Source organism: Calonectris borealis, chromosome 24 (genome assembly GCF_964195595.1).
Source record: "Calonectris borealis chromosome 24, bCalBor7.hap1.2, whole genome shotgun sequence".
Classification (NCBI taxonomy): Eukaryota; Metazoa; Chordata; class Aves; order Procellariiformes; family Procellariidae; genus Calonectris; species Calonectris borealis.
In genome coordinates this window covers 5,086,831-5,097,876 of record NC_134335.1, presented here as the reverse complement: position 1 = coordinate 5,097,876, position 11,046 = coordinate 5,086,831, and the positions used below count along the sequence as shown (strand labels likewise).

General features: G+C 46.9%; 1 protein-coding gene across 1 annotated transcript in view; it reads left to right on the top strand.

The window, feature by feature from the left end:
- The first annotated feature begins 847 nt into the window (after window positions 1–847).
- The window catches only part of LOC142092690 (beta-galactosidase-1-like protein 2), a 26,375-nt gene continuing 16,176 nt past the window's right edge, over window positions 848–11,046 (top strand). The window contains exons 1-6 of the mRNA XM_075172979.1: window positions 848–958; window positions 5,471–5,668; window positions 6,271–6,339; window positions 6,657–6,752; window positions 8,273–8,381; window positions 8,699–8,791. Of these exons, the coding sequence (XP_075029080.1) occupies window positions 876–958; window positions 5,471–5,668; window positions 6,271–6,339; window positions 6,657–6,752; window positions 8,273–8,381; window positions 8,699–8,791 (648 nt within the window). The 5' untranslated portion in view covers window positions 848–875. The remainder of the gene's footprint in view (window positions 959–5,470; window positions 5,669–6,270; window positions 6,340–6,656; window positions 6,753–8,272; window positions 8,382–8,698; window positions 8,792–11,046) is intronic.

Below are 11,046 nucleotides of genomic sequence, written 5' to 3'. Positions count from 1 at the left end.
GGAGCTTTTTGAAGTAGGGAGTTGCAAAAGTTCAGTTTCTGAGGTTTTTTAGTTAGTGTCTCTGTTAACTGCTTCAAATGAACCGGCTCCTCTTTCCTCGCAGCACATGCCTAGCACACGGCAGGGAAGGGAGATGACAGCATTAGCGGCAGACAGAGGTGTTTGTCGATCTTGGACGTTGCTACACGGCAAAAGGTTATTGCTAGCGGGCCCTTACGGCTCCTCCGTCGGTCTCCCGCACGCTCTGCGGAGGGAATTTCTCCCGCAGGGCGGCGAGGGCAGTTTAAAGCATGAGCTTTAAAACAGAAACAGCCGCCTGCCCGCGGCGGGGCCGGTGAGACCCTCTCCCCGAGCAGGACAGCCGCCCCTCCCCGTAGCGGGGTCTGGCCCGCGGGGCTCGGAGCTGCCTCCCCCTTCCTCGGGGTACCCGCGGCGGCGGGCAGGGGCAGGGCGGGAGACGGCCTGAGGGGACAGGCTCGGCGGCGGTGACTGCTGCCGCGCGCCCGGCCGTTACCTCAGCGAGACGGCGGCGGGGAAGGGGTCTCCGCGCTGGCCCCCGGCGCGCACGGGGTCGCTCCGGCGCCGGGGGGGGGGTGTCCGCGGGGCCCGGGCCACCCCCCTACCTGCTGCCGGGCAGGCCCGGCCGGCCGCGCCGCCTCATGACGGGCAGGAGCGCCGCCAGTCCGCAGCGCCGCGAGCCAATCGCAGGCGGCGGCGGGGGGAGAGGGCGGAGCGCGGCGGCGGGCGGCCAATGGCGGGGGAGCGGCCCAAGGCGGCGGTCGGGGCGGGGGGGGGGGGGGCGCGGCGGCGGCGGTGGTGCCGGCGGGCCGGGGCCGGGGCCGGGGCCGGGGCGGCGGCGGCGGCGGGCGGCCGCCATGTGGCCGTGCGGCGGGCGGCGGCAGCGCCGCCTCGGGGGCGTCGCGCTCCTCGTCTTCGTGCTGTGGCTGCTGCTGCGCAGGTGAGAGCCGGCACGCCCCCGCCGCGTCGCGGGGCTGGCGGGGGTCGCGCCCCGGTGGCGGCGGGGGGAGACACGCTCAGCGAGGCGGCGTGCGGGCTCCCCGGGGCGGCGGGGGTAGGGCGGGCAGCGGGCTTGCGTGCCTGCCGCTGCCCCGCAGCGCTTCTGAGCGCAGGCCTGCCGCCGTGGCTTGTGTTTGCCGTTGGGAGCAAGTGCGCTTGAATGGAAATCGGGCGCTCCTTTTGCGGAAAACGGTAATTAACTTTCTGCTTCCTTCTCGCTGCCTGGAAAATTAATTTACGGCGACCCAGGCTCGATACAATCAAAACATCTTTTCTTATTAGAATGCGTAGGGAAGGAAAGTGCACCGCTCCCCACCAGTCATTGACGGAGAGCATTCCTCCAGCAGGACGGGAGCGCAGGAAGGACCCGAGAAAGTAATGCTACCTCCATGCAGAAATGATTTAAAAGCTTTAAATAAATGTTGCACATAATATACACAACCTCTTGTCCATCATAAAAAGTAATGGATAAGGAAAGACCAATTGCCAGCGCTATAAATCAGATTTTGTGTTAGGCTAATGCTACCCCTGCTGACCTTGGCTCTCGTAAGGCTTCACATCATCGCAGCTCTGATGGATGATGCACGTTTGCAAATCAATCGCTCTGTCAGATCTAACCCTTCTCTGAAGCTGCCACGGGTGTCTGACACGCTCGCACCAGGGCTTTGTTTCCCTCTCGCTCCAGCCTGTTGTGGGTCTGGTTCTTTCCGTTCTGTGTCCCCACGTTGTCGGTGGCAGCGCGGACTGAGCAGCGTGGTACCCAGAGACCTGGGCTGCAGTGCGCGGGGGTCCACCTCTCCTTTCAGAACAGTGTTAACTTTCTTCTTCTGGTCCCGTTTGTACGCTCCAGGCCAATACCCGTTCCTCGACAGCCCACCTGTAGTAACAAGAAGTTACTGAAGGTTCTAGCTTAAATCCTGTGTGGTTTAGATCATGTTTGTTTTGGGGGCGATGCTCTTTTCGGGACGAGCATGTCTCGCGTTATAGCTAGAGGTGTATGTCTGCACAGTAGCTTCTCTGTGCCAAGCAACAGAAGCTGTTCAGACCCTGACAGCAAAGTGCTGGAGATAATATTCAGGCAAGGGAAGATGTAGTTATTTATTACCACTCAGATCCTTTTTATAACTTGGATATTTTATAATGGGTTCTTAAATTCATAGTAGGAAGTTACTTGATCCTCAAAGCTGTAGAAACGCCTTGATAAATCTTTGCTTAATTAGAAGCAAAATTCTTTTATAGCTGGTCTTGGGTTTGTGCCACATACGTTCTTAGCAGAGGATTATTGCAAACCGATACGTGATAAAAGCACAGAAGTCTGTCTCCTGTAAGAGTGTATCTATAAAACACCGTATCCGTTGGTACCCAGTGTTTTTCTCCATGGGCCAGGTCACCTGAGAATAAACGGTATTACAAAATGCCATGTTGAGTGTGCACCTGGGGCTTGTCTGACCGACACAGGACCTCCGTTGCCGCAAGACAGTGAGTCGTGAGTGAAGGCAACTCAAAGCTTTCACTTTTCTCTGGCCAGAGGAAGCCCAGAATAAACAGCAGAGCCCTCTGAGGGCAGGTCTAAGTAGAGCTTAGGGATTAACTGTAAAGTCCCTTGTCCTCTGAAGCGCATCCTTTAGTATTGGCAAAGCAAGCTAATGATCTCCACGGTTTTTCCCCTGTTTTGACTTTCTTTTTCTTTTCTGTTAGCTTTTTCTCCCAGCTGTTCTGGGAGAAGCTAAATACCAAAGCTAAATGTCTTATCTCATGCAGAGAGGACTTCAGGTAGGTTTTTGTTTTACAGGCATGAATGCCTTAGCGTAGCTGGTTCAGCAGTTAACTGCAACTTTCCTATTCCGCTTGGAGTGTTTTGCACTTCAACTTATATCTTATAAAGACAGATCGTTTCGTTAAGGACTAACTTGTCCAACCCAATTTCAAAGCTTCTGTTCTGGGGGAACTTGGTAATCTAATGCTATTTTTTTGCTAAAAAGAAGACTTCCCTGAAGCAGGGAGGAAATGCCTACTGAGGGACAAAGTAGGCCAGTAACCTTCAGCAAAGACAAAAAAAGATTCTTTGCAACTTGTGCTGTTGTTATAGAAGTGAGAAAAAAATCTACTGGGAGCTATACATTGCTCTCAAGAGGAAGCACAGAGCCCAGGTGGACTTTGAGCTGTGGAAATCCAGCTCAGGGTAACAGGATGAAGCTCTGCTGAGTCACAGAAGTTTTTTTTGGAAGTCACTTGAACAGATCCTAGTGAGGGATGTGGGTTTCAGGATGTCCAGGATAATATGTTGAAAATATTGGGAGTCTGGGAGCTTCCTACCAGTCCTCCTTGGTGAGAAAAAATACTGGAGGTGGGGAGTTTTTGATGGAAACTTGTCAACTAAGTTATGCCCAGGATTAAGAAGATGAGCTTAAGTGATTTGTTTATTTTTATCTGGCTGTGTATGCTTCCTGAGTACAGCCTTCATTCTGGCACCAGTGGCAGTTAGCAGTACTGTTGTGTGCAGGGGTAATTTAGGGCTTCACCTAGCTCAGAAGCAAATTGGAAACTTAGGTATTTTCCAACCTGATCTTTAAGAATTGGAGTTTTGCATCTCCAGACCCCTTTGAGCTTTCTGCCTCAGGTTTGCCACCAAGAAATAGAATTAGATACAGCTGCAGTTTCAGGATCTGATTTGCAAAAGTTTCAATCTATGTGAGATGTAGTTCTAGCACAACAGATGGGCAGGTAGCCATAGGATATCCTGTGTGTGGATTGAGAACCACCTCCCCTGCTGGTAAAATTCATAGTAATTCCTTGAGAGCAATGCTGCCGTTTCCTAGCCTCACGTCATCATTCTCTGGCTGTACCTAGTTTCTTGTGTAGATGAGCATTTTTGATCCTGTTCCTATTCAGGTCGCCACCCTTTAAATATGTCAGTTAGGTATTTCATGCTTATTTCTCCTACTCTGAGCTGCGCTATCTTCATAAAAGCTCTGCTATTACTGCACCACTTTCTGAATAGGATATGTTACTATCTCCTTGCTCAGCACTATTTTTTGTAAATGGTTTGACAATAAATGCACGTGAGTGCTCATTGACTAAAGGCAGTGAATATCTAATCTAGACTTCCTTTTCCAGGTATTACCCATGCCTGCTGCCGGTTGTTTCAGAGCCCTGTGAGAATGCTGTGCTACACAGGTACCCTCTGTGCTTGTCAGCCAGCCCGTGCAGTACCCTGGAAGTCTTAGATTTAGTTCCTTTGTAGTTTCCTTGTCTTGTGTAGGAGGACAAGTAATCGCTGCAGGCTCCTGGTTAGCAATCCCCGTAAGCCGCGAGTTCTGAGAAGTCCTCACCCTCTGCTAATACCCGCTCTGCACGTAGTATAGAAAACAGCCAGAGGCTTAGGTATTTCCCTCTTCTCCGAATGTGACATTTCTCTCAAATGCGTGGGTCACTCCTGCTTTCTTGAGACGGGAATTCATCCCTCGCATCTGGCTGTGATAACGTCTCAGAGGAACAAGCTGCTATTGTCTAACTCTTTTGTGTATTCAGAGCTGTGGAGTTGGGGTGGTCTGATGGAGGCAGTGTAACTGCTTTGGATCTGGACTAGTTGATAAAATGTTTTCTTGGTTCAGTCAAAATGAACTGGAGAGCCATGTAAGGCTATAGGAAGTAGTTTCTTGCATGCAGGAACTGACCCAAATGGAGCTGTGATGGCATGAGTATTGAAACTGGTAAGTGCTTTGGAACCTGGTATCTCCTTTGCTCCAGTTCTTTTGGCAAATAACATATGAAGGAATTAATCTAAGCAGTAATGCAGGCAGAGGTAAGTTTGTGATGACAGCAGACCTCATCTTTCCTGAGTGATGAATGTAGTCCAGGAGTTTTTTTTTAAATTAAGGAAAAGGTTCTCCATTCACAGTGAACAGGTGAGTGTTCTTTATTTTTTCCATGCATTGACTTGGAAGGTATCAGAGACCACAAAACATTCAGAGTAGCAATACTGAAATGCAGCCGCTGCTGGAGCGAGGATCTGGAAATCAGCCAGCGTACGTCATCCTACTGCAAAACAGGGATATCTTACATTTCATAAGTTATGAAAGTGTTCGCTAGTATTGAGTGAAAACTTGCCCATCTTGTATTTTCAGCAAGTTAGTTTTATGATCTCTGCCTGAGTAGTACTACATTTCAGTTGTAGAGTATGGTAGAGTGGCTTGGGGCATTGAGGATGGAAGCTACTAGTGAAATGAATATTAAATACACATCTTGGGCAGATCTTCCATCTGTTTTACAGTCTTCTGAAAAATCTATATGCTTTATATGACAAAGGGCATGGTTTACTTAGGAAGCAGGAAGGTCAGAGCTGATCCTGCCAGGTAGGGTGAAATGAGCAGCCTCTCTTAGGGGGACAGATGTCTAGCACAGATTTCTTTACTAGAGATTGGACATTCCTATGTCTCTCTTTCTCTTCTAGGTTTAACTGGAGTGAGCTGATCCCTCTGCGGTTATGGGGGAGGACCCTAGGATTGCAGACAGAAAACTCACAGTTCCTCCTGGAAGGCATGCCTTTCCGCATATTTGGAGGTTCAATGCACTATTTCCGAGTCCCCAGGGAATACTGGGAAGATCGTATGCTTAAGATGAAAGCATGTGGCTTAAACACCCTCACGACGTAAGTATCCTCACTTCCTAGGCTCTGTCATATGTACCTTGCAGCCTCTCCCCTACTCCATAGTAGTTGGTGGGACTTAGTAATTAATTCCAGTGGGCCATAACAATGTCTTTCTGTACTTGTTATTACGAGAACAGACACAGAAAGGAGTAGTGGAGACTCAGGTTTTCTTTAACCATCACACACTGCAGTATCCTCGAATACCGACTGGAACAGATGTCTATCAGATGTCCTGGGAAAGTGCCTTCTTAATGCTGATGAGGAAGGGTCAGGCTCTGAAACGGCCATTCAGCACGGCTGTGATTTAGAAATTGCTCTGGTTTGGAGAACGAAAGATAGACCTAGAGGGAGACCACATTTGATGATCTTGAGAAACTCAGATATTGCAGAGTACAGGAAAAGAGTGCAACAAAGTAAGGACTTGTGAGAAAAGTGAAAGAAAGGCACAAATAACATGTAAATAGACACTTGTAATGTGTACATGCAGTAACATCTGGATCTGTTACTGACTAACAAAGGGAGTGCGTAGGTTTTTTCTGTGCTTCACAAATGCAGTGCCCTTTCCAGCCCTTCACTTCCACTGCCCTAACTCTGCATTTCAGGTATGTGCCATGGAACCTTCATGAACAAGAAAGAGGGAAGTTTGACTTCAGTCGAAATCTGGATCTAGAGTATGTGGTACAGACAACTCTATTATTAAATACTCCTGTTTTGAGGGGAGGGTGTGCGTGTCGGTTCTGGATGAAGATGTCATTTCCAGCTTCTGAAGCAAAGCCTGTACCTTGATCCGGCAATGGAGACTCTCATTCCTTCCCCTGCTTTCTGGAGTCCTGGGAACTTACAGCTTTCATACCAATCCAGTAGAGTTGCTTCATCAAGCAATTCTCTTCCAGTTCTGGTACCTAAATTTCATGGTGATTGGTGTATTAGGAGTGCATGGAGTAGGGATTCTTCAGTCAGACAATAATGACGCTCTCTGGATCTCTAGGGCCTTCCTTTCACTGGCAGCTGAAAATGGACTGTGGGTGATTTTGCGTCCTGGACCTTATATCTGCTCTGAATGGGACCTTGGTGGTCTGCCCAGGTAAGTGTGTAAATAGTTCAGTTGAGACAAGCGTTTGGGACTGTGGAAAAATCTGATCATACAGTTGAGTCTCCTTCAAAGATTTAGAATGGCTGGCTGTTAGATGGGAATATTTATTTCCTGTGTCCCCAAAGCAGGTGAAGATCCATTATGTTATTGAGCTCTCCTAAGCAGTACAGATAGTAAGCCTGGAACCAGAATCTTTCTTGAGCAGTTATTCTTTAAAATAATAATTGTGTTATGGTATAATGGTTACAGTAAGAAAGCAGAATAGGGGAAACCCATCTTCTATTGCTGTTGCAACTTGACTGTCTGCATAGTGTGAATAGTAGTATTTGCAGGTCCATTTTCAAAGTCCTGCTAGAACATATGTACTATATGGCTGGCAGTAATAAAGACCCATAACTTTTCCAGCCTTCTACTGTATTTTCTCCTAAAGCGCACAGCTTGTTGGTAAGAGGCTTTGAGAGCCAAGTTGAATACGTCAGCGTCGAGACTTGCCTGGTTACTAGATCCCAGTGGAACCAGTGCCAGGTTACATACCACTTGTTGTCCTTACCTTCACAGAGCATAAACCTCAGTGGAGACACTTGACAGAATTTGGGGATTATTTCTTTTAATCTTTTCATTTTTCAGAATGCCTTGCCTTTGGCATCAGAGACTTCAGGTGCAGAACTGCGAAGGTGTGTCAGGGACTTACTCACGAGAGCATGGCTACTTGTGAGCAGAGGCAGTAGCTAGTTCTACATTAGATTATGAGAAGTGCATATATTGTCAGTTGTTGCCACACCACCCATTTTTTATCAGACAGATAAAAGATTCTGAGAAAGAGCAAAGTATTATTCTCATTTTACAGATAAAGAGGCAATGATTTTGTAAGCCCACCAAGCTGCATATAGCATACAGAAGTTTCAGACTTCTGGAAGCACTATTAGTTAATGCCTTTTTTTGCAGAGATAAGGAATGCACAAGCTCACTCTGCTTAAATTGTTATAGCAGTACATTGTTCTGCTCTTAAACAAATTGCCCTTTTCTGTGTTAACCCCAAACCGGCGAACTAAGTCTTGTAAATTAGCAGTAGAAACCACGGGAACAATTACCAGAAGCTTTGTTTTGAGCAATGATTGGGGTTTTATGAGGGAGCACTTGGTTGTTGAGTGCCCTTGGGGATGCAGGGAATTCCAGAGTAACCTTTAGAGTGGTAAGTTTAGCCCTTGAAATCTTATTGGGAAAGTTAATGAAATGAGCTTAGGCCCAAAACACAGAACAAAAAGAAGGGGAACAGCTTTGCAATTGCAGTCTGGACTCATTTAAAAGCATGAGTGGTAGATAGCCTCACATGGTGTCATTCACCGACTCATGATGTTGTCAATACCTGCACTGCAGGCTTAGCCAAGTGACACAGAAAGATCAATGATTCCTGCCCAAATGCGAATTGATGTCGGTGGGTGGTGTTACCTCTGGCAGCCTTGACTGGACAACAGGAGACTAACAGATGCTGTTTGCTGCTTTTCTCATAGTTGGCTACTGCAAGACCCAGAGATGCAACTGAGGACAACGTACAAGGGCTTCACAGAAGCTGTGGATGCTTATTTTGATCATCTAATGCCTATTGTAGTCCCTCTTCAGGCAAGTACAATCCATTACCCTCTCTGTCCACAAGTGGGGACTGTCTGCACAGATCAGTGTGAGCTGTGTGTAATGGCAGCAGGTTGAAGCAATAACAAATCTACCAGCTTCAGTTTAGGAACCAGTATGGACTGTAGTTGGCCATGTCAGCTCTCCAGATCTAGCCATTCGGTTATGCATAGACTTCGGGAGGATGAGAGGGTGGAGCTGAGTCCGTCTGAGACTCGTGCATCTTTCCTGCAAGCCAGTGCCACTGTGATTTCGGTCCCTCTGATTAGAAATCATGGTGAACAACTTCTCCCTTTTGTTCCCAACAGTACAAGAAAGGAGGCCCCATCATTGCAGTGCAAGTTGAGAATGAATATGGTTCCTACGCCAAAGACCCAAACTACATGACCTATGTTAAAACGGTAATGTTGGCACATGTACTTGTTTCTGTGGTGAATCTCTCTCATAAACCACCTTCCTTATAGTATTTTCTTTCTTCTGAATAACTTTTGAGCATGGCTTCAGAAACCCTTGAAAGCGTCAGTGCATAATACAGCTGCATTTCCCTTGATGTTTCTTCCTGGAGTGGAAGAGATGGCATATGACCCTCTCACTACTGATAAGCCTGTGTTCCTATGTCTTCCAGAGAAGAGGGTGATAGGGAGATGGGGGAGTATCTGTAATACATAGCTGGCCTTGAAGAAGCTGTCTCCTGCTGGTCCTGTTTTGCATCTCTTAGACGACAGTAGAGGAAGGTTTCTCTTTGTCTCAGTTGACTTTCCTGGGAGGAAGGTTTATGTGAACAAGCCACCAGCACACTCCTAAACTTGTGTAATCTGGAAAAAGCATCAGGCAGGTTAATTTGCCTAATGCCTCCCTTACCCTTGTTAAATGGAAACTAGACTATGCCCTGGCTCGTGCCTCTGAACTGAATGATAAAGAGTTGGCCAGTGCCTAAGGAGGCCGGGTTATCCTGATGGATCTAACATGAGTCTGACCTGTTCATGTGCCCTCAGTACAATTGCAAGGCAGACAGTTAACAAGATCTGCAGTGTCTTACAAGGTTCATTGTTTAATTTCTTCTCACTGAATGCTTAAAAGTGTTGCTGCACATGAAAGAGGTTACTCATCCAGTGGTGTGTATGTGCTATGAATTGTATGTTCCCTGCTCTTCTGCTACAGCATTATCAGATCCTTCTGAAACCCTTTGGGTACCCCAGCGTTGCCCTGAGCACCCTGAGGTTAGCTCTGGCTCAGGTTGTCTATTGCTCAAGGTATACAGAGGCTCTTCAACCAAATAAATTGCATGGCCGGAGTCCTAATCTGCTTAGAGTGGTGCCTGCTTCTGCACTAACTCCATCTCGTGGAGTGATTTAACATTGCTTAGAATGTTAAATATGAAGTATACATATGAATAAGTTAAAGAGTTAATTGCCAATCTGAACTGATAATGTAAAAATTGTCTGTTATATCTACAGTTTCCCTCCCTATTTCCCACCAGTGGCAAGCATATAAGCAAATGGCTTTCAGAGCCCTTAACGAATGGGGCATAGAGACTCTGTTGTGTCTGAACAGCGTGCTGACTCGGTGCTTGCTTTTCCATATCTCAGTGATGAAAGAGCTTGTGATGTTTCACAGACTTGTCAGAACAGATAATGTTTCCTTGCCAGGCCTGTGGGTGTATTTTTGCAGTGCTGTTTCGTCATGTTCTGGTATTGTGTGCAACTTACATCTGAGGAATTATATTAGAGTGGTTAAAGACGAAAATGTGGGAAAGCAGGATTTGCAGGGCTTCCTTTTTGGTTGGTGTGAGGTGGAGGTCCTAGTCTTTGTTCTGGTTTGGGCCTGAGCTTTGAATGTGGCAAGTTGATTAATTCACATCTGCATCGAGCATATATGACAATGTTGCAATCTTCCTGGAATTAATATACCCAGTAAAAAAACCCCACAACTCACACAAAACCTGAAATCCCTGTCCTTATCTCACGCTTTTGGGTGCAGTGCCTTTGCCTTCCAAAATGTCTAGGCCGTGCAAGGGTGTATTGATACCACTCTCCACCACAGTACACGAGCTGGGATTAGCTGAGCACACACCTGTGTCTGCCTCAGACGCTGTTTCTATTCCTGGTTTCTCTGCTGCACCCTGAAATACTGTAATGCATTTCAATGTGTGGCAGCTCTCTGCTGTTTCTCCATTTTGCACTGATTCAAAAGGAGGGAAAGAAACATAGTATTAATGCAGTGCTCAGAGAGTTATCTTATTAAAATTTGTTAGAAATTCCAGTTCCCTCAGTAGCTGAATTTTGTCAGATATCAGCATCCGTTCAGGTATCGATTTAGTGATGATAGGTTGATAAACTAACCAGGTTGTCTTAACTCTGAATTGGGTTTGTCTTTAAACTCCGTGTTGTAATGTTTCTCTAATGTAGACTGGGTGTGATGCTCAAGTCTACTCTGTGTGCACAGGGTGTGTAGGCATGTGCCATATGCAAAGGTTTCTTTAAACACACAGCAGACATTAACTAGTTGGTGCAAAGGACACAGGTAACTCCTGTGTGAGCTGATGTGTCTTTATCACCATTTTACAGTTAGTAATTTAGAGTTAAGAGACTGAAGGCTTGTTTTCAAAGCTCCTTGAAGCTGAAGGAGTGACTTCCAATGCAGGTACAGTGAAAAG